The sequence below is a fragment of the Choloepus didactylus genome, chromosome 1 (assembly GCF_015220235.1).
Source record: "Choloepus didactylus isolate mChoDid1 chromosome 1, mChoDid1.pri, whole genome shotgun sequence".
In the NCBI taxonomy this organism is placed as follows: Eukaryota; Metazoa; Chordata; class Mammalia; order Pilosa; family Megalonychidae; genus Choloepus; species Choloepus didactylus.
The window spans coordinates 232,835,698-232,859,979 of record NC_051307.1 but is presented as its reverse complement, the minus strand read 5'-3'; the positions used below and the strand labels follow the sequence as shown (position 1 = coordinate 232,859,979).

General features: G+C 37.8%; 1 protein-coding gene across 5 annotated transcripts in view; it reads right to left on the bottom strand.

Annotated features, from left to right (window-relative positions):
- Window positions 1-24,282, bottom strand: part of CNTN4 (contactin 4) — an 824,548-nt gene that overhangs the window by 147,147 nt on the left and 653,119 nt on the right. For all 5 annotated transcript variants that reach the window (XM_037800525.1, XM_037800543.1, XM_037800528.1 and 2 more), the window contains 3 exons: window positions 17,273-17,409; window positions 15,194-15,323; window positions 1,341-1,491 (listed from right to left, as the gene is read on the bottom strand). In XM_037800525.1, coding sequence (XP_037656453.1) covers window positions 1,341-1,491; window positions 15,194-15,323; window positions 17,273-17,409 — 418 coding nt within the window. The remainder of the gene's footprint in view (window positions 1-1,340; window positions 1,492-15,193; window positions 15,324-17,272; window positions 17,410-24,282) is intronic.

Below are 24,282 nucleotides of genomic sequence, written 5' to 3'. Positions count from 1 at the left end.
ATCTACTATATTTAAATTAAAATACTTCATGTAGCCTTATCTAAGCAATGCATGTGATATGTACAGATTATATTCCAATTATATTTTAATATGCACCAAAGTAAATGTATAACTATTAAAAGCAATCTTACATACCACATTTTGGGAAACACTGAGCTACAAGTATGCAAAATAAGAAATAAAAAAAAGATAATTTTAACAGTTTATCTTTTTTCCTCTGGGTTTGGCTCCAAATTTGAATGTTGTGCCAATATTCAGTGAACTACACTGCTTTCTTGATGTACCAAATATAAAAAAGGAATGCATTTTATGAATTTAACATGTGTGTGAATATACCACTTATAAACCATATCAGGTTTGTTTGCAAAAATTATTAATGAGGACAACATCATCAGGGTAATAATCTAATTTGCACATGCAAATCCAAGGAGTACAGGTGTAAAGGGTAGATGCACACACATTTCTACAGGCTTCTCTAGTGCATCCTTGAGTACTTGACCTTTAGCATCAATTAAAAATCATTATGTATATAGCTGGTAAATGCTATCTAATGGGTGACAAACATCGACTCATGTATAATTACCATTTTCCAACAAATTGAGTAGATTACAGAAAGGGGTGGGGGATATTTTATGGAGGTGAGAGCCAAGAAAAGATTTTAAAGATGCCTGCTATTTGGTGCAATCTGATGTAAAACTCCTAACAACCCATATATATATATAAATATATTGTATACACAACATGCATTCTAAAAGTAACTCATCCATAATAGGAAATACATAAAAGAGTTTGGATAGTAGAAGGAAAAAAATATGTTGTCTCCAGAAGCTATAATTAAAATAACCACAACTATGCTATATGTAGAATGACTTTTGGAATTAGAGATATTTAGCCTTAAAAAGGATAGATTAAGAGGAAATATAAAAGCCATTGCCAAATATTTGAAGGGTTGTCATAGTAAAGAAGAACTGGACTTAATTGGGTATGTCAATAGGAGGTAGGATGGAGAAAAGTGGGCCAATCTACAAGGAGATTCTAGGCTTAAATTAAGAAGGATGATTCTAACAGTTTATCTTTGGCAGCTCTGCCAGTCTTCAGCAGGGATCATACAATCTATCTCCGAAGGGAGGGCTTTGTAGAATCCCAGTACTGAGAAGGATTATAAAGACAAATTTGTTTACTATCCCCTTCCAAAGCTTCAGTTCTTTGATTAACATTTCCTCCCAGTGGTCATTTAATCCACAGATAGAAGATAGCAAATTGCCCCTCTAGAACTATTCATAGCAGGCCAACAAAGTACTGCAGGCTAACCAAACAGTAAAAATATTTCAAGATATTACCTTTCATTTTCTCTTAATATGTCCCTTCCTTTCTTCCAGGTATAGGCAGGCCTGGGGGAAGCTTTTGGCTTACACTCAATGACAACTTCACCTCCCACTTTGACAAGAGTTACCCTTTTTAACAGGGTTCTTGAAAAATCCGGACCCACAGCTGAAAGAGAAGATAGAAAATAGAATAATTAATCTTCATGTAAGGGGAAAAGAAAAGCACCACTCGATCACTCTTTGGCCTTTTTCTTTCTATAATGCACTTATTGTTGCCATGGGCATTCAAAGGGAAGGGATCAAATTTGTTCTAAAGTAAAATGAGTAGCATGGTAACTTCTGATGGATTCTTTAAAAATTGGGCTGTAATTTGCAGGTGGTAAAACACACCAGTTGTAAGTATACACCTTGGTAAGTGTGACATACTCCCCACCAAAGTCAACATATGTAACATTTCCATTACTCCATTTAGGGGTTCTTTTTTTAAAAAAATCCATGTTTGAATGAAGAGAAATTACAAAATTCAGAGAAATATAAGGGAAAGACAGCACAAGAAAATCCATAAGGCACTTTCCTGATTGTGCAGGATAAAGAATCGCCTCTTTGATATACAGCAGTCACTGCCTCTGCTATGTTCCCATAGCATCTGTACACATCTTTATTTGAGTAAATGTGCTGCCCTGTCTATATTGTCCACCCTCCTTAAACACAAGGGCTTTGTTCATCTTTCTCCTACTGGTGTCCAATGCCATGCCTGGCACATTCAGGAGAAGTTTTATGACTTGCTCCTGGTGACAAGGTAGTTAGAAAACTCTATTCCATGTTCATCAATAGTATTCTGAGAAATGAACTCATCTTGACACCAAGTAAACATAATATTAATAATAATAAATTATTTCTTTCCTAAAACAAAGATACACATCTGTATTCTCCCTGAAGGACTATAAATGATGCCCTTCTGGAAAATACTTCTTTTCTTCAGAGTTAATAAGAGTTAATGGAATTAACGTGATCCAAGGCCTGCTGTGAGAAGGGATTTGGAAATGATTAATTCATCTCTTGGAATCTTAATTTTATACTTAAAAATCTCTGATTCCCTATATTTGACCTGATGGGATTTAAGATGTTGGAGACAACATTGAATGTGAAATTCAAATACAAACTATAAGTTACTTAATTGAGGAGGGGGTGTTACTGAGGAAATGGGGAGGCAAGTTCTTAAACATACCCAGATCACTTGCTACTAATTTTAAAAAATTAAACAAGTTTTGGCAGAAGCAAGTTAAATCTTTATGAAGTGTCTGTTGTGGAAATATTTTCAGTAATTGTCTAGAAACAAATAAAAATGAGAAAGTTTCTTTTTAATGGGGTGATGCAATGAGCACACAGGGCTGTTTTTACTACATGAAGGTGAAATTAAATAATGAATCTAGTAGGTAACTAATACTTTAATTCGTGCACCCTTGATTCATAAGGGGAGTCCATATTTCAGAAAGTAATTCTATAATGATCAGTACAATTAATAAGTAGAGTGCATGTACAGATGTTTCTGACATAATGAGGTAATGAGTCCTAATATGGTCTGCAAAATCGCATAATAAAAATTATAGGGCTTATGAAAAAAGATAGGGTCAAAGCAGACCTACTTAATATTTATGTAACAAGAACACTAACTAAAATGATAACAATTCTAGTAGATATATTAACATGAATTAAAACATCAAGTTAGAATTTCTAATAGATAAATAAATACTACAAAAAATACAGGACTTCAGTGTGTGGGTGTGTGTATGTACATATATGAAGATAGCTTGACAGAAGGGGGAAGAAAGAAGAGTTGAGATTGCTAATCTAGTGAGCAAGTGAAAAACGCAGAAAGATTGGGGAGAACCATGCAGTAAGCACCACTGTATTAGAGCATGTAGCCAAACTGAGACAAGAGTAAGAATGTGGGGTGAATGGGAATTGTGTGCAGTTTTTTTTTTTTTTTTTTTTTTTTGGTTAGCTGTGTTCATCTGTGCTAGTGTGCTTTGAGTTTGGTTGCTGCAACTTAGTGAAATACATGAATTTATCCAACATCTATGTTATACTGGCATTTACCAATCTTGTGCACATAAGCCAATTTGCAATACAGAAATGTGTTATAGCAGAACAGGCTCATTCTTATCTTAGGTAAACATTCAAATTGAGGCTTTGATGCAAAAAACAAAAGTCTTCTAGTAGTTTTATGAAAAGTGTATTTTATGAAATAGAGTTACAAAGCTGTTTCATAAAAATTCCTTCTTAAAACTACATCTTTCTACAAACATATATTTTATCACTTTAGGCAGACATTTTTCATCCATTCAGGAGGAATTCTTCAGCTGCATTTGAAATGAGTTTACATAAATCAAACTGTGCACAACACATGAGTGTATTTGTCAAAAACTAGATATTGCTTTTATGGGATTTGAAATACCAGTTTCAAAGGTATTTATAATGTGGTATTTACACACATATTACCTTCTGGATAGCCAAGAAATAATAGCAGCTCTGAATATCTTTCACTAATCAAACTGGAATTATAAATTCAAATCTCTTCCCTTTGTTTACTCAGAGAACAGTATGCTTAATTTGCTTCTGGTGTCATCTAGCTCTGCAAATCTAGCAGTTGCCTCAACAAGCTGCAGTGCTTTTAAGGGGAGAATCCTAGACATTCATCAGTTTTTGAATATTTGACCATTAATGGGTTAATCCTTAACGTTCTGCCATGTTGTGACCATTTTTTACCTCTGAGATGCTCTGGTGCTTAGGGAGTGGTGCTCTATCTCATCTGTACTTTATATTTATTCTGATTCCCAGACATTGGCCCAGGAGAGTCTTGACTGAAAAGCAAAAGAGGCCTGTTCAATTTAAAATTCACAGAGAATGAGTTTTTAAAAGCTATTGGTAAGGTCCTCAATAGCAAATTATTAAAACTGAACCTCTGCTGGCACTTAAAAAAAGTAGTGTGCATTGAAGATAAAACTTCAGTAGTTTCCTAATAGTTCAGAAAAAATAGGACCAATTCTCAAATTACCTACTTGAGTCTGAGACTAGCTCAGATATGGGGAGATCCTCATTTGCTAAATCTAATAATATTTCTAATGTGAACTACTAGAGGGCGCCACTCCCTCAGTGTTGGAATTACTCATGCTATAAGACCTCTTCCATGAAGCAAATATAACTTTTTATTTCTTATCAATGATCTTTACTACATTAACATTACATTATCTATGAGAAGCATCTGGCTGAGAGAAACCCTCGAAGCGATTCTCAACTGTTTGCCTTTATTTAAATGAACTTGGTCACATGCCAAGGATATTGTAAGTGGCCAATAGTAGAATCCTTGAAAACAAAAGTTCTTTGCCTTAGTATCATTTCTCAAGAGAGATAGTAAGAAAGATAAGAAAGAGAACTCCTTAGCCAGATGTGCAGTGGCAGTTCTATTTTGGAAATATCTGGGTATGATATTTTCATACATTATGGAAGAGCAGAGGATAATTATATGTGCCAGTTCTATCATAGTTGGTCTGTAGACACACCACTAGGAAGACTGACATTTGGTGGAGAATATTAAGGCTGGCCCTTTCAGAAGGTCAGGATTTCATATTATTTTGACCTTTATCTATTATCTTTAACTATAACCTTATTATTCCATAAAAATAAACCTAGAGTGAACGCATTCATTCAAACTTTCCCATCACTGAGGAGACAATACTAGTAGCAGATTACAAAGCCCAAAATTTCTCCTGGCTTGCTAGGTAATCAGATATCCAGAAGGTGGGCTACAATGAAAAATTTATTCTTTCAATGTCCATTATTTCAGAATGACTGATCTGAAATCAGCCTTCTCTGATCAGGGATGATATTCACAAGGAGACTTTCAACAAGACTATGAAGTAGATTTTTCTATTCTAATATCAGCATGACGTATCCCTTCCAATATCCCTAGTATCCTAGCGTGCCTGTTTTGGTCTAATTCACCAAATGCCCTGCTTCTATGGGGCTGGGACAACAATCCTACCATGGTAGCTCTTATGTCTGTAGGCTCCTGTTCCTTTACGCAATTTATTATGAAATAGAAATAATATTTACAGTCAGAAGGTTGTCGTGAAGACTGAATTATATATATATATATATATATATATATATATTGCATATATAAAGTACTTAGCACAAGGTTTTTCCAGGTAAGCACTTCATATCTGCCCTCCTACTGTATTTCCACTCTTGGTGCTACCACCACTGCTATCAGGGACTTCTATACTATGAAAACTTGTAGTCAGAGAATTACATCTTTTTCTTTAAAAAAAACTTTTATTTTGAAAGAATTATAGATTCATAGGAAGTTTGCAAAGATAGTGCAGGGCAGGCCCCCATCTCCTTCACCTGGTTTCCCCCAATGGTTATAGCACACTATCAAAACATAGAAATTGACATTGATACAAGCATGTGTATAGTTCTATTTCATTTTATCTCATGTGTGGATTTGTGTAACCACCAGTGAAATCAGGACACAGAACTATTCCATTGCCACAAAGATTTCCCTTGTGCTCCCCTTTTATAGTCACACCAACCCTTTCCTAACTACCCTCTTTAACCCCTGGAAACCACTAATTTCTTTTCTATCTCTGTAAATATGGAAGCATTAAGTATGTGGCCTATGGAAATTGGCCTTGTTTTCACTTAGCATAATGTTCTTGAGATCCATCCAAGTTGTTGTATGTATCAAGTGCTTGTTCCTTTTTCTTTCTGAGTAGTATTTCCCAGTATGGATGAGAAATAAACCTTTAATGTCAGCATTTCAGGCACTATAACTGACAAACACTTCTGGGCACAGGAATAATTTCAGAATCTTGGCAACCCCTTCTTTGCTGACAAGTAGGAGCAGGCATGGCCTTTATTCTTTTTATAAAAGGTTTGAAAAGTCAAAAATTAATTTTGTAAGCATGGGTGGAACTTTTTTTCTTTTTCCCAGAAAAATATTTTAAAGCTATTTTAAGAAAATTCCTTATACAGTAATTAAACTGTTAATTAAAATCAGTATAATATAATTCTTTAAGTATGGCTTCAGCTGCTAAACTCTGGTTAACTCTCTTTGAGCTACCCTCAAATCTGTGATCACACTGACCTTCTCACATCAGTCCAAACTAGGGATCTTTTGTAACGTTTGGCATAGTGCCCTCAACCCTCACACAAATTCATGTTTGTGCTGGTGTCAATCTATTATGTACCTCAAAAAAGCCATGTTCTTTTAGTCCAATCTTGTGGGTGCAGGCTTATTGTGGGTGGGATCTTTTGAGTAGTTTGTTTCCAGGGAGATGTGACTGTTCTAGTTTGTTAATGTTGCCGGAATGCAAAACAGCAGTGATGGATTGGCTTTTATAAAAAGGGGTTTATTTGGGTACACAGTTACAGTCTTAAGGCCATAAAGTGTCCAAGGTAACACATCAGCAATTGGGTACCTTCACTGGAGGATGGCCAATGGTGTCCGGAAAACCTCTGTTGGCTGGGAAGGCACGTGGCTGGCGTCTGCTCCAAAGTTCAGGTTCCAAAATGGCTTTCTCCCAGGACGTTCCTCTCTAGGCTGCAGTTCCTCAAAAATGTCACTCTTAGTTGCACTTGGGGTATTTGTCCTCGCTTAGCTTCTCTGGAGCAAGAGTCTGCTTTCAACGGCTGTCTTCAAAATGTATCTCATCTGCAGCTCCTGTGCTTTCTTCAAAGTGTCCCTCTTGGCTGTAGCTCCTCTTCAAAATGTCACTCACAGCTGCACTGTGTTCCCTCTGCCTATCAGCTCATTTATATGGCTCCACTGATCAACTTAGACCCACCCCAAATGGGTGGAGCAACACCTCTATGGAAATTATGCAATCAGAGTCATCACCCACAGCTGGGTGGGACACATTCCAAAGAAACACTCAAAGAATTACAATCTAATCAACACTGATAACATCTGCCCATACAAGATTACATCAAAGATAATGGCATTTGGGGGACACAATATATTCAAACTGGCACAGTGACCCACACAATTGTGGCTGGGACCTTTTGATTAGATTGTTTCCATGGAGGTGTGACCCTGCCCATTCAAGGTGGATCTTAATTAGTTTATTGGTGCCCTCTAAGAGGGTATAAAAGGCAGAGACATTTTAAAGAGAGCTCAGAGACACTTAGAAAGAAAACACTCAGAGACATCTTGGAGACAGCTGATGAAACCAGAATCTGGAGAGAAGCTAAGAGATGAAATCCAGAGTTTGCTCCAGAGAAGCTGAGTGAGGACCCCCAGATGCTTAGAGAGAAAGGCCCTGGGAGAAACAGGCAAGGATGCACAGTCACTGAGAAAGAGAAGCTAAGACAGAAGCCCAGAGACATTTTGGAGAAAGCAACAGAAATGAGAAGCTAACCCCAGGAGAGGCCCAGCAGACACTGGCCATGTGCCTTCCCATGTGACAGAGGAACCCCACATGCCATTGCCCTTCCTTCAGTGAAGGTAAACTCTTGTTCATGCCTTAGTTTGGACACTTTTATGGCCTTAGAACTGTAAATTTGTAACTCAATAAATCCCCTTTATAAAAGCCAATCCATTTCTGGTATTTTGCATTCCAGCAGCTTTAGCAAACCAAAACAATGTTCCTGGTAAGGCAAGTAGCGTAGGTTACTGCAGTGCCACATCTGACTATTAGTAACTTTGTTATGAGGTAGACATGTTTGCTGAATGAAAAGAAGAGCATCCTAGACTATGATAGTGAGATTCTCCCAAAATCTCAGTGCTTAAGAAATGTTAGCTAGCTCTTGTATCAGCTACTATTAGACCATCAGTTCCTTGAGAGTATTATTGATCTGTATATCCCTAGGACCTAGTATGGTGTTTGGCCTAAATTAAATGCTTAATCAATGTTTGTTGAAGTAGAGAACTCAGAAAGTCAGTTCTGAATAGGAAATTCCCTTCTCACGATGCTTTGCCTGGATACCACATCCCTTTCTTCTCTCCAGATGGGGTTGTACACGGGTTCTTGAACTCTGTGGCTTAAATACAGTACACTCCACCCTCTCTAGAGATAGGGATCTCAGTGAAGCAGAGGTACCCAAGAAAAACAACCTGGGGTGTTGATACTCATAAACACCCTGCCCCGGTGTGATGGTTAAGTGTTCAACAACTGCCTCTCCAAACCACACGAAACCAAACACCAAAGACCTTGCTTCAATAAGGCAGCAGAAGCAGTTCTGCTTGGAAAGAGAACACAAAATTTGCCTTTATACCAAGCTCATTTTCATCAACACACAAAGGGCTTTATTAAAAGGAACCTGCCTAACACCAAGTATAAATGAATTCCTATAGGATTCTTGAAAAGTCATTGCTCACATTGGAAATTTACAGAGCTGGAATATTACTGGTGCAAATGTTCTATTTTGGAAATGGATTAATGGACTAGACTCTTAGTTATACCAACAGACCAGCCCAGCTATTATTCCTCCCTTATTTTATACTCTAACTTGCTGCAGGCATTTCTTTGGGGGAACTGACAATGTACAGGAATTATCGTAAAATTTATTCTTAAATTTTCAATGCCTCCCCACAGTTGACTTTAAGCCACCAGAGCCACAACTGCCCAATATCTTAGCTCAATCTTTACAGATCATTGCATAGAACAAAGGTGCTCTGTGTTCCCGTTCCTACTCACTGTTCTGATGAAATGGGGCCTCAGCCATGGCTGGAATCTCTGTCGCCTGTTATTTCCCTTCTACAGGAGGAGCTCTGATTCTGCCTAAACAGAAACTTTGCTCTGTAGACATGTTCACTTTAAAAGCCAACAATCCAAGTGTCCATCAACAGATAAATGGATAAACAAATGTAGAATATCCGTACAATAGAATATTATTCAGCCATAAAAAGGAATGAAATTCTGATACTTGCGACATGAACGAACCTTAAAAACATGCTGAATGAAAGAAGCCAGACACAAAGGGACACATATGGCATCAAATACCTAAATTAGCAAATTCACAGAGACAGCAACTAGATTAGCATTTATCAGGGTCTGGAAAGAGCAGAGAATGGGGAGTCATTGCTGAGTGGGTTCCAATCTTCTATTTGGGGTGATGAAAAAGTTTTGGATATGATAGTGCTGACATTTTTAATACACTGTGAAGGTAGTTAATGCCAAGTAATAACACTTTAAAAATGATTAAAATGGGAAATTTCATGGAATATATATTTGACCACAATACAATGTTAAGAAAAGTGGGGGGAGGGCTCCACAAAGGAGGCAGGACCTGACGTGCACCTGAAGTACAGGAAGGATTCAGAAAAGCAGGCAGAGGGGATGAACCCAGGATGGCAAAGCCTCCATAGGGGGAACACGCTAGGGTGTGAAGGTCATGGCTAGAAAACCAGTCTGAAAAGAGCAGAGAGTTTATGTGGCTCATGGTTAGAAAGATGTCTTATAACCTAATTAGGAGGGACCCAGTTGGCCCAGATTTTGCTTCTACCCTATATGGCTTTTCAGCAGGGGGGTAAAAAAGTATAAATGCTGTTGGCAGGGATCTGCTGTATGGAACTGGATGGGTTTTGATAATAAGAAGTGACAGCTTGGATGGGATGTTGGTTGTGGGTATGGATACCAGCTAACAAGAACAAAAATCTTTATATTGCTATAAACATTTTTAGGTTTACAAAAGGCTCTCATATGTGAGCTTTTTAAATCTTCACATTAAGGAGAGCAGTAGCATCCTCATTTTGTAGGTAAAAAAAGGATCAGTAACGTTAAAGATCTCGAATTTGAATATGAGTCTTCTGACTCCAAGTCCAGTAATAATCAGTCCACAGCTTCCCCCTTACAATGTTTTCAGACAAAGCTCCTGCCTAAATGGCCACATTTTGGTAAGAAAACTATTTGTCCTCCCTTTGGATGCTGATCACATTCAACACATTTGATTATTTTGTAATCTGGCTCAAGGAGGCAGTTGAGAAATCAGCCTTAGATGCAGATGAGTACTTGTGAAAGTCCCTGTGAAATAACTTTTAGTTTAGCCTTAATGCCTTTCAAATTTAGAAACCAATCATCTGGATAAATGCCAGATTAACCAGATAACTGCTCAAGCCTGCACCTCACTTTAATTGGACCATCAGTTATTTGATGCATTTGAGAGCCCTGCCAGGGTCAGATGTCCTCAACCAAGCAGGCCAGGCGAATCCCTATGATATTGAACCATGAGATAGAATTTTCTCAGGGCAAAAGGTGCTTCTGCTCCATTAGACAGTCCTAACAAAACCAGATCACATCCAACAAACCAGTGGGCAGACACCCATTTGCTTTTAGTATATTCCCAGTTCCAAACCAATGATACTTTGTAGTAAACCACTGATACTACCCAACATGACTATGACCGAGTTAACTTGGTAGACAGTCCTAACAAAACCAGATCAGATCCAGCAAATCAGTGGGCAGACACCCATAGCTTATCCCAGTTCCAAACCAATGATACTTTGTAGTAAACCACTTATACTACCCAACATGATTATGACCCAGTTAACTTGGACAAAGCAACCAAGAATCTTGGCCTGGTCACAAGCACCTGTCTTATGTAGAGAATTATGTTAGTGCAACCACTGGGAGTCCTGTTTTTGGCCTCAGTTGCCATGACTGCCATGAGTGATGACCACTTACCACTTATAGCTTCTCCCTTCGCTGACCTTAGGATGTTATGTCCCATCTCCCCATCCCCTACTGCTACTACCACCCATAGGGCGGCTAAAGGGATGACTCATACATGGATACAATAGGGCAATCCTCCTTGCCTCAAGGTAGGAATAGCTCTGAGGTGCAACATATGCTCCAGAATTCCGCATCCAGGATTAAGGCCCAGGCAAGACTTTACCTGAGACCACATCCTTGCTCAGCTCCCTCACCTTCCTTTCCTGCTTTCTCTAACAGGGAGAACACACCTTCTTGCATCACAAGTACCTGAATCCTTGCCTCAGGCTCTGCTTTGAGAAACCTCATCTCAGATAATCTTTACCTTTACACCCCAGTTAAGATACATGACATAAGCATTTTGTATGAAGCATCACAGAAGTTTTCAAGTTTGGTAATTCAGTCAGCAGTCCCAGTCACCAATATGATCATCTATCTAAGTGGACACAAACACTACCCATGGATAGAGATACTTGCATTAGAAAATTTATTTATTTTTGCCTATAAAGTGTCTAACAGATAATTAATGTATGTATATTACATTATTTCCAGAAGATTCAAGTTTCCCCATGGTTACCAGACTCTATTTACTCCATATCCAATATACTTTGTTGAGTGGGAAGGAAGGGATGAGATTAGGATTATAACCCAGGGAACACCCAGGGATCTGTGTAGGTTCCCAGGGAGGTCGTTCTCTAGGAGTTGCATCACAAAAGAGAATCTCATCCATGATGTAGATTAGCACAGGAGGAAAGGTCTAGGAACAGTTGTCTTTGGAAATATTAAACTATCAATTCTAATAGGTCAATCACAAATAGGGATGTTTCTATTTGATGTATTCATAACCAGGCCTGCTCTAATTCACTGACCTCAAGGTAAAAGTCTCTTGATGGAATTTGCTCATACAGTGAGTAAATCACCTAGCACCTGGGTTAATTATTTAGCAGTTGCAGTCCATTAAATATAGATATGTTACATATACATTAAATACCCAGACAGAACACATAAAATAAGGGCAAGGGAAAAGCTTATTAAATATGTGCTTCCTCACTATCTCTTATTCATGACTTAAGGGTTATTGACCAGCTTTAAAGGGGATCTCCTCTATAACATTGGAGGATCCTGATATGTGATCAATAACAGGAACCCACACATCTTTTTTTTTTCTTCCTTATAGAAAAATATCTTGTTTTCACTTTGTTTCTTTGTCAATGAAACCTTACCATGATTCTGACTAACAAAAGTAATAAAAAAATAAGTTATTTGGCCCATGAGTCAAACTAATACTATTCTTCACGAAACAAATATCCTGTGGAATACAATCATATTGTATCTTACCTATGTTAACCAGTATTAATTTGTGTATTTTTAATTAGTCAAACATCTTCTCCCTTACTCACTTAAGACGGACTCTAGGGATTTACTCATTCAACACTTAACTCTCCTTCAATTCACTTGAATTTATTAACATGATTTTTTTTGGAAGGGAAAGTGAGATATTAAAGAGGGAAATTTTAGGTTTATCATTCAAGATAATCTAAAATTGGTGCTGAATTAATTTTTCCGTCTTTCACTTTCAAGTTTAAACTCTGCATGTACATGCTTTGAACAAAAATTTTGGAAAAAAAATCAGGATTCTCTGTGTGTAGAGACATTCTCAGTGTTTCTTAACTTTGAGTGTTTGATCAGGCCATTTTACTGTGATCTGGAATATTACAGGTCTCCTTTTCTGTCTTTCCAAATCTAAATTATTATTCAAGGCTCACCCGACCAGCCTGGCCCAACAGCCAACCTCCCTTTCCTTAAATCCTGGAAACATTACTATTTTTACCACTCGTTTGGACTGTATCATTACTGACATTTATTGTTCTACTGTCAAACATGGTTGGGATAAGAGTAGGTTAAATAACTTCTCAGGCATTTTCATCTTTTCTCCACTGCTTTTACTTGCTGATCTTGGGGGATTTAAGAAAGCCACTTTAAAGACTTAGATCAAGAATTCATTTGGTATTAGACAGCTCCAATTGGAAAGTATTTGAAATAACCTTTGAATATAAATACTGGAGCAGTGATTCCTAATTCATAATACCTAGGGAGGGTAGGGCTATGAAAAGAGTTGTTTTTGCTCTCCATTTCCCCATATGTCTACTAAAAATAAACAAATATACTTATGTCACATCTCTGAGATACACACACACACACACACAATAATAATTTCAGATGTGTGTAGGTGTTTCAGATCACCCATTTAATAGCTTTTTTCACTTCACTGTAGTCATCTGTTACTATCAAATCTTATTTTAGCAGTGGGAAATACAAAATCTTTAAAACTTATCAAAGGATCCCAGACTTATAAACTGGCAAGCATTCATCTAGAGGGTTTTAGGACAATGAAATTTATTCGTTAGGCCATACCTTCTTAGCTTTAAAAAGCTGTCCTTTCAGAGCAAAATCCTACAATCTACCATGGTGAACTGTACTCCAAAACCATCAGTTCCAATTACCAATAATCAGGGCAAAATTGGGCAGAGTGAAACCAATGTACTTTCCCTAGAGGAGGTTGGAACTATGGTTGGGGCATTTATATGGTAGGAGGTGTGTGCTTTAGGCTTCCATAAAGACCATGCATACAGCAAGTGAAGCCCAGGGAATTATTATTTCAGAAGCACAAAATTGTTCCTAGACCTATTTGGAAAAGGCTGCAGCCCCAGGGGTTCTTAAAAATTCTTGTCTTTGGTGGGACGTTGGTTCAAACTAAAGAACTAGGTGAGAAGGGCAGTTTCGGAAGGTTTTCCTTCTCTTTTTTTACCTTGCACATGATGGAAATGCATTCAGTTGGGAACGTCTATTTATACTTGCAAGATCTGCATGGTAGGTACTAAGAAGTGCTTTGCAGAAAGCAAAGTAAGGACTCTGAAACTGGACAAATTAACAGGATTTATGGGAATTAGTTCCCTTTGTTTGCTGCTTTTCTCCTCTTCTTAATGTTTTTATTATGCTATCACCAAGGAGAACCACTTCTTAGATGCTTTAAAATAGGAAGCAGTATCAGAATCATTTACATTTGTTTTTGTTGTTTTTATTATCATCTCTTCTCTCAGATAAATTCTGAAGTCAGAGTCAGGATTTTTCTCTGGAACATATGTGAGTTGAGGGCCTAGATTTAATTTTTAATGCCCACAAAATCATCAATTTACTCAACTTATCCTTTGAATTATTTATTTATTAACCCATTAATTCAATTTTTAAACAGTTGCTCAGCTCCTTCATTCATTTAACACATTCAATCATTCTTACATTCCTTCAATATTTATTCAGTGCCTATTATATGCTTCAGTGTTGTATTAAGTGGAGAAAGAAAATGATGACTTAAACCACATACAGTGCTTGATGCCACGGGGAACTCAAAGTGCAGTGGGGGAAAAAGACAGAATAATCACAGAAACAAATGTAAGGTGCAATCACAGCATCTGCTAGAAAGAAGTAACTAGCAAGTAGGAGTTGACCTATGGGGCCAGGGATGGCTTTCCAGGGAAGCAACAAAGGACATGAGAGAGAGAGTGAGAATGGGAAGGGGATGATGACATGAAGACGGGGAAAGAAAAGCATTCCAAGCAGAAGTAACAGTATGTGACAATGGAGGATTGGAGGGTGGTGAGCAAAGAGTAAAGAAAGGTCAGTGGGGGTGGAGAGGAGGCAGGAAGGGGGCACAAGAAGAAATATGTGGCTGCAGGCGTCCAATAGTGGATAGCATGGGAAATTCACAGGTGGAGACAGAACAAGACTCACTCTGCCAGCTGTTCAAATGAACCTTTCCAAACCAAGTCAGCCCTTGCTCACTTTGTAGTTTGCACCAAATCAGAACAACAGCAGCAGACTCCAAAGGATTTCAGAAACTTTGCTCAATTTAGAAGTGCGGTTGATAGAGGAATAAAAATGAGTGCCAAGGGAACTGTGCTACCCATTGTAAGCAACAGGAAAGGCTGATTTAGAAAGTGGTCTCTTCTTATTGCTTGTAGATGGCATTACTTGTTTCTCCATCAATACCTTCAGCTTAAAGATTTCTTTATCCCCCCTCCCCCCCTTTTTTTGGATTGAACATTTATGCTTGGCAAAGAGTTTCTTCTTCTTTTTTCCTGTATAAAGACTCACCTGTAACACTAAGCTCTGCACTGGAAAAGATAACTCCGTGTTTATTCTCTGCCACACACTGATACATGCCCGCATCTGAAAGGTTCACTATTGTTATGTTGAGTGTTCCTTGCTCAATTTGAATTCTATCCTGTGAAAACAGAAAAGGAGCAAAAAAAAAAAAAAAAAAAAAAAAAAAAAAAATGACATTCTGCACTGAGACCTTAAGACACTTTTGCTAAATGTTATATTGAGGGGGCTTCAATGGGAAGAAAATAGCCATCATATAAGCAATTTACATAACTTGACCTATTTATCTGTCAACTAAATTTGTGGCAGGTCAGAAGCAAAATGGAACAACCGGGTTCATCAGCTGATAAATGGAATTTAAATTGTAGGACTCTCTTGAGTTCTCATTGATTTAATAGTGAAACCATTCAGATTAATATCCCCTCTAAGTAGATGAATTTGAAATTTAAAATGTTTTTTTTTCCTCTAAGGCTTTGTGCTAACTGGGAGGTAAAATACAACCAAATTTACTGTTTAGAACATTTAAAGCCCTCAAATTATGAGCAGGCAACACCTTGAAGGTTAATAGGATTGTAATTTTCTTGGATGAAACGGTGGCAAACACTTAATATTGGTTGAGGTTTACTAAAAAAAAATGTAGGTATTAATAATTTAATGCTTCCTTACTTTATTGCTGTCAGTAACAAGATTTAAGCTTCAGACCATCTGCTGGTAGCCAACTAAAGAAAGCTAAGTTAGTGTGTGACAAAAGACCGTTCTCATTTGTCAACCCGAGGATATGTAACTTGTGCTACCAATTTCCACAAATACCAAAAGGATCTCCTCCTCCCCAGGAGGGCTGGTATTTAAAAAATAAAATAGATAAAGATGTACTGGTTTTCTGCTTGCTGCAGGGTTGCAATTCAGCTGGGTGGACCCTTTGTAAAGTTTTGATCAAATTTAGGCATCCATGTTCACTTCCATTAAGTAAAGGGAGGAAACTGACAGACCCAGATAACTGGCTCTACATTCCAGCAATATGTCTGAGTTTGGCTTTTATAATTGTGAGACTTCTAGCAATAGCAGGACCCCTTCCAGTGAAAGGAGGGCAGGGGGAGGCAAAACAGATCCCTTTCTCCTCCTGGTGTGTACCTAAACGTCTGGGGAGTTCCTCCTTCTATTGCTCAGAGCAGCACTCTTCCGTGACAGCCTATGGGGGACGAAACCTGAGTACGGAAAACTGGCTCTCAAAGTGGGCCCGAGGACCATGTCAGATTCCAGCTAGCATTTGAAGTTCAATAGGAAAATACAAGAAGGGCAATTTCATTGGATACAACTGTTCTTCAGTCTAATACCCCACACCCCTTCTTTTCATTCAGCCAATGTGGGGTGTGGCTCAGCACCTGCCACTTCTCTTTTACCACAGCATCCTAGTAAGACAGGCAGCAGTGTTGCTGCTTCTTTCACCTACAGCAATAGACAGGAGGGATGCTTGAAGGATACTGCACCCTGCCTCCACAGAGTATTTTTATACCTACAGGCTGGTAGCTCAAGCCCCACTCATTGCTTTTAGTTTTCGTTCTATTTCGGTTGCACAGAGACATTTATCTTGCATTTATATCTGTCATTGCTATGTGTTTGAGGCAAAGTGGGTGTTTTCATGGTGAACTTAACTGCACCACGTTGTCTGGAAGTCTCCCTGGACAGAAGAGAATAACAGAACCACACAGAGATGGGAATTTGGATGCTGAGAGGTCCCTTACTTCTTAGTGACTCATACTTGCCTCCTGTACTCTCACATTTGCATCTCAGCAAAACTACACATTCTAGACCTTCCAGTAATAAAGCCACAGATGTGAATCTGTGACGACCAAAGATCTAGTATAGAAGCTTAACTGAACGAGGCTAAACAACTGGATCTATTTTCACTTCCTAATTTTAACTGTAGTCACTTTCAGTTTTTTCACTATTAATGGCATTTGGTTGTGTATTATTTTTGAAGTGACTTACCATTTTCCTGTTTCCATAGCAATAAGGACACATTAAACATTACAGTCAATCCTAGGACACAAATATCATTAATTTGCTTACCCGAGTTATCAGTGGTTCACCATTTTTTAGCCACCTGTATGTAGGCTTGGGCCTTCCATTTGCTCTACATTCCCAAAAGACATTTTCTTCAATGGCCACATGGATATCATTTATTTTTTGACTCCAATTAGGTTGAGCTACAGCAGTTCAAAAAAAGCAAACAAAAAGCATACATTCAGGCATTTAGGGCATGTGCAATGTATTTTCATCATATGCAATCAAGGAGCAAAAGTGGACTTACAATAAAAAGCCCTTTCCCAGAAGCTATGCAAATTACAAGTCTAGTAAAAGTCTGGGGACTGCTTTTAGAAGTTATATCTCACCCTAAACCCTACTCTGAACCTCTTTAATTTTTTGGTCCATATTGCTGGTCTTTTAATCACTAAAGGCAGAATGAATAGAACTGCCATTATCTATATGACAAAATTAACTGTGCCTCTACTCACCCTCCAGTGTCTAATCTTCCTTTGCTCTTCTTAGTAGGAGAAATCCCTCTCCACCATTTGACACTCCTGGCTGACTCATGTAGTCCTGGCTACATACTACATTTCCCAGATTCCTTTGCAGCTAGAGGTAACCTCATGATCAAGTTCATGTTAAGGGTACGTGTGCAGAAGTGATAAGAGCAAATTCTAGGTTATTTACTTAAAGATGCTTGCCCTGGACTCTTCTTGTCCCCTTCCCACTGACTGGAAAACTGATAATTGAAATGGCCTTGGGCTCAGAGATAGAAGCTATGAAGTTAGGATTGGAAATGCTGGCCTGCCAGCCTTGAACACTGAATGACATTGTGGAACAAAGCAGCCTTTGACCCACCTGCCTGTCTTTGGAAAGATACGTGAGAGAGAAATAAACTTTTATTTACATCACAGTGTTTTTGGGTCTGTCTGTTACAACAGCTTAGCCTGTCACTAACAACTATATTTTATTCTCACACATTGTTTTAAGATAACTTTTGTGACTCTTTTCTCCTTCAGTACTATCACTATTGTTCAGTATTGCCAGATTTCGTCTTGATAGAATGTTTCCACAGGAATATGGCCCTAAAACTCAAAATCTTTCAATGAGTGCTGATTTTTTATCTAAACCTTCTGTGCTGGTTTGAAACTATAATGTACCCCAGAAAATGCCATGCTCTGTTAATCCATTCTTACAGGTGCAGACCTGTTCTGGGTGGGACTTTTTGATTAGGTTGTTTCCATGGAGATGTGACCCACCCAATTCAAGGTGAATCTTAATCCTTTACCAGAGTCCTTTAAGAGAACTTAGAAAGAAGACACCCTGAGAGAAGCAAGAAGGACCCACGGAAGCTGAGGGAGAGAATCACTGAAACTGAAGCCAGGAGAGAAGGACCAGCAAATATGCCTTCCCATGAGACACAGGAACCTTGGATGCCAGCAGTCTTTCCTCATCTTCCTCTTGATGCCTTAATTTGGACATTTTCATGGCTTCAGAACTGTAAATTTGTAACCTAATAAAACCCCATTGAAAAAGTCAACCCATTTCTGGTATATTGCATGCTGACAGCTTTAGTGAACTGAAACAGATTTTGGTACCAGAGAAGTACTTAATTCCCATATTGCCCACTGCGCTACTCCATTCCACCACCATCAAAATTATGCCACATTTCTCTTGCTTGAATTGAATACACTTTTTCTTTTGTTCTCTATGGAGATAAAGACAATGTTAAATCCCCATTCCATAAAATGTCTTCATAAATATCAAACCTTGCCTAAAGAACAAATCATAATTTTGTTAATTATGATGGCAAATGTATTTAGGTGGAAGACTTTTACCTCAAAGACCATGCTGAAGAGAACCATAGCTATTATCCTGGTATGCTATCTGCTCACAGGGCATTCTATAGGGTAATGCCTACCAATGTAAAGCTAACAATCAGAGTCAATATCAGTATTTAATTAGAAAATGCTACTCAATATTAACATGTCTTTTGCTGTCTTAACCTAAATATCTTTGTTCAATGAGGCTTCGAATCATCCATAATTTAACTCAAAAGAAAATTACTAGTGTTGAGTCCAAGTTATATTTCTTCCTTTCTCAATAATAAAAATTTAAAAAATGAACACTCAACAAGTCACTTAACCAGCAGAGGTCTCTAGGTCCTTGAATAGATGCTACTTCCTCCTTTTTCCATGTATAAGCAATTTAATGTTTGCAAAGAGCAAGAACCCAATTCTATAAACCCTTTATTGTGGGGGATGATGCATTGCTGCATATCAGGGGAAACCGAAAGGGTTAACTTCAAAAAAAGAGGAATAACATCAACAAGCACTAACTGGAATGAAGGGTTATAACTCTCATCCTTGAAAGACCTGCAAGTTATTCACGATATTCTTGCTGCATATGCAAAGGGAGCGCAAAAGGTAGGTGTCTTTTCAGTTCTCTGCTTGGAGAATTTGTTATTACTCTGATAGAGCAAAAGGCAGTTGTGTGCTTGATTTCACATTCAATTCGCTGAATATTTACCCCCTACAGAGCCCATGAAAACAAAGCAAACAAGAAAAGCTACTGAATTCTATGTGGAATATTAAGAACTAAGCTAAACTTTTCAAAGAGAGTGAGGAAAAAAAATGGAAGGGCAAATGTAACTTAAGCAATGTCAAGCTGAAATTCAAAAGGGAAACATCAAAACCACGTGCAGAGATAGAGATTTCAATGTTACAGATTAACTGAAACAATTTGGCTTGTTCATTGCTTTCTTTCAAAAATACAGAAAGCTGGAAGCAAAACCTTGAAATCTCAAAAAAGGAGATGAGGCAGGGCAGGGAGGGCCTTCAGAGGATTTTGAAGACACTGCAAAGTTCTAACTAATTAAATACTTCTGAGGGCTCATTCTATCTCTTCCAACAGGGTTATGGAGGTCAAGGCACTTGACAAGAATGCTCAGTGATAGTTATTTGCGTTTGTCAAGATAACAGCAGTGACTAATTCAACTTTTGTGAGACATCATCAGATACATTGTTTTTAAAGGAAAATTAATTCATAGAAGCCAAATTGCGAATGTTACAAACATAGTCCTCTGGAAGTGAATATGTGGACATGGGCCCATGGAGGTTAGGAATGGAATATCATATTATATAAATGGCAAAGAAGGAGACAGTCTTTATTTTTAATATGCTAATTGCAGATCTGCAGGGCAAAAGCTCACACAGTGAAGGTTTCTGCTGCTACCACTTAGGGTGGATGAATCATATCTAAGTGGGTCAGTTTTTTTTTTTTACTAGAACTGCTAAAGTCTTGTGTTTAATGGGAATTGTTCTTCATATCTTTCCAAAGTGTCACCTTTGGGTCACCCAGTTCAAGGTGGGTTCTTTGATAGCAAATAGTCCAGTTCAATGCATTATGGAAAACACAGCTTGTTCCTTTTTATTTTTTTATTTTTTTATTTTTGATAATTCAAGTGGACACACGGCATTTATTTCTTTGTATCTAGGCTGTGGGTTCAGTCCTATTATTTCAGAAGAATGTTGCATTTAAGTATCTTTTTTTTTTTTTTTTTTTTTAGTAATATATATATATATAGATCCTGCATTAAAACAGAACTACCCATTTTGGTCTTTCATATTTTTTCAAGGGTTGACACAGACAAATCCTTCTTCTCAGACATTCTAAGTTTTGTTCTTAGGCTATAAATTCAAATATAAGGTTAAACGGTTGTTCTGGGATTTGACCCCGAGACCCTGTTAGCTTCTCAGATAGATGAACAATCTCTTTATTTCAATCTTTTGTTCAATAACTGCCAGAAATGAACTAAATCAATGTTTGTGTATTCCAGCCACTGGAACCATGCAAACATCTTATCCAATAATAATTTATACTACAGACAGATATAATTTGAACTTAGAGGGTCAAACAATTCTCAGAAGTATCTGGCTCTCCAATTTTTCCAAAAAAGGAGGAATTTCTAACAGAAAGAAACACCACTACGAGCCTTAGAGTTTGACATGAAAAAATTTAAAAGAAAGTGTATGATGACCAAAACAATTTAAGTTACTCTTACAAAGATGACCTGTAGCCATTCAAAACTATTTCTGGTTGTTACAAAATCTTGGAGACAATAACTTATCTCCAGGGAAGGCAGAAATCTGGCAACAACTGTTTAAGAATTTTATTGGTAGTATGCTTTTTGGGCTAAAGATATTTGGCTTCAGTTTACAGTCTGTATAGCTGCTTCTCAAATCTTCATTTCCAGCCTGGAATTCTTATATTATCGAAAGAATCACTGAGATATTCTCAATATTTTTACCTCAAATCCAATGCTTCCTGTATTGGTAACAGCATTACTCATTTTCAACCTTAGAGTTTCTAATTTATTGTTACAGTCTTCTCAAAGTCCTAACTTCCAATTTACAAAAGTCACTTTAAGGAAGGACCAGTTTCACAAGAAATACTCATGCTTCCTTATGGAGTGGGGTCCAACTTTCATCTTTGTTCAGACTGCTAAACTCCATTCTTCTCATTTCAGGCTCGAATCCACTCCCCCCGCCAAGAGCAATCATCATTCTAATAAGGTTTTCAAACTGTGTTCTGCAAAGCCCTGAGTGTTCTCAGAAGATGTCTCCTTCACTACAGCAGCCTTATTTTGTTTTAAATATTCAGACTTCCATGAAAAAAAAAATTAATTTGATGATTAAACACATATGCACTTTTTTTTTCCTTTTTAATTTTTATTGGGATTGTTCAGATACCATACAATTATCCAAAGATCCAAAGTGTACAATCAGTTGCCCCTGGTACTCTCATACAGCTGTGCATCCATCACCACACTTAAGTTTTGTCCAATTTTTAGAACCTCTTCATTACTCCTGACAGAAAATAAAGTGAAAGATGAAAAGAAAAAAAAGAAAAAGAAAAAAGAAAAAAGGAAACTCGAATCCTCCCATATCCCTAACAAACCCCCCTCAATTGTTGACTCATAGTGTTGGTATAGTACATTTGTCACTGTTTATGAAAGAATGTTGAAATACTACTAACTGTAGTATATAGTTTGCAATAGGTACATATTTCTTCCCTATATGCCCCTCTATTATTAACTCCTAATTGTATTGTAATACATTTGTTCGGGTTCATGGAAGAGATTTCTAATATTTATACAGTTAATCATGGACATTGCCCACCATAGGATTCAGTTTGATACATTTCCATCTTCTGACCTCCAACTTTCCTTCTGGTGACATATATGACTCTGAGCTACCCTTTTCCACCTCACTCACGCACCATTCGGCACTGTTAGTTATTCTCACATCTTGCTATCGATACCTCTGTTCATTTCCAAACATTTAAGTTCATCCTAGTTGAACATTTTCTTCATACTAAGCAACCGTTCCCCATTCTTAAGCCTTGTCCTGTATCTTGGCACCTTATATTTCATGTCTATGAGTTTACATATTATAATCAGTTCCTATCAGTGAGACCTTGCAATATTTGTCCTTGTGTGTCTGGCTCATTTCACTCCATATATTGCCCTCAAGGTTTTGTCATCAACCCATTTTTTTTTTTTTAAGATGGTTTTGTTCACACACCATACATTCCATCCTAAGTAAACAATCGATGGTTCTCTGTATGGTCACATATTTATGTGTTCACCACCTTCACCACTATCTATATAAGGGCATCTACATTTCTTCCACAAGGCAGGAGGGAGCGTCAAAGAAGGTAGAGAGGCAAAAGAAAGAGGAAAAAAAATGACAGCTAGGAAGCAGCAAAAGGAAAAATAACCTTAAATCAAAGTAGAATAAAGAATCAGACAATACCACCAATGTCAAGTGTCTAACATGCCTCCCCTATCCCCCCCTCTTATCTGCATTTACCTTGGTATATCACCTTTGTTACATTAAAGGAAGCATAATACAATGATTCTGTTAGTTATAGTCTCTAGTTTACGTTGATTGCATCCCTCCCCCAATGCCCCCCCATTTTTAACACCTTGCAAGGTTGCCATTTGCTTCTTCTCCCCCGTACAAGAACATATTTGTACATTTTATCACAGTTGTTGAACATTCTAGATTTCACCAAGTTACACAGTCCCAATCTTTATCTTTCCTCCTTTCTTTTGGTGTCTCACATGCTCCCAACCTTCCTCTTTCAACCGTATTCATAGTTACCTTTGTTCAGTGTACTTACACTGCTGTGCTACCATCTCCCAAAATTGTGTTCCAAACCATGCACTTCTGTCTTCTCTTATCACTCTGTAGTCCTCCCTTTAGTATTTCCTGTAGGGCGGGTGTCTTGTTCACAAAGTCTCTCATTGTCTGTTTGTCAGAAAATATTTTGAGCTCTCCCTCATATTTGAAGGACAGCTTTGCTGGATATACGATTCTTGGTTGGCGGTTTTTCTCTTTCAGTGTCTTAAATATATCACACCACTTCCTTCTCGCCTCCATGGTTTCTGCTGAGAGATCCGCACATAGTCTTATGAAGCTTCCTTTGTATGTGATGGATTGCTTTTCTCTTGCTGCTTTCAGGATTCTCTCTTTGTCTTTGACATTTGATAATCTGATTATTAGGTGTCTTGGCATAGGACTATTCAGATCTATTCTGTTTGGAGAATGCTGCACTTCTTGGATCTGTAATTTTATGTCTTTCATAAGAGATGAGAAATTTTCATTGATTATTTCCTCTATTATTGCTTCTGCCCCTTTTCCCTTCTCTTCTCCATCTGGGACACCAATGATACGTACATTATTGTACTTTGTTTCATCCTTAAGTTCCCGGAGATGTTGCTCATATGTTTTCATTCTTTTCTCCATCTGCTCCTTCGCATGTAGGCTTTCAGGTGTTTTGTTCTCCAGTTCCTGAGTGTTTTCTTTTGCCTCTTGAGATCTGCTGTTGTATGTTTCCATTGTGTCTTTCGTCTCTTGAGTTGTGCCTTTCATTTCCATAGATTCTGCTAGTTGTTTTTATGAACTTTAAATTTCTGCTTTATGTATGCCCAGTGTTTTCTTTGCAGCCTCTATCTCTTTTGCAAAATCTTCTCTAAACTTTTTGAA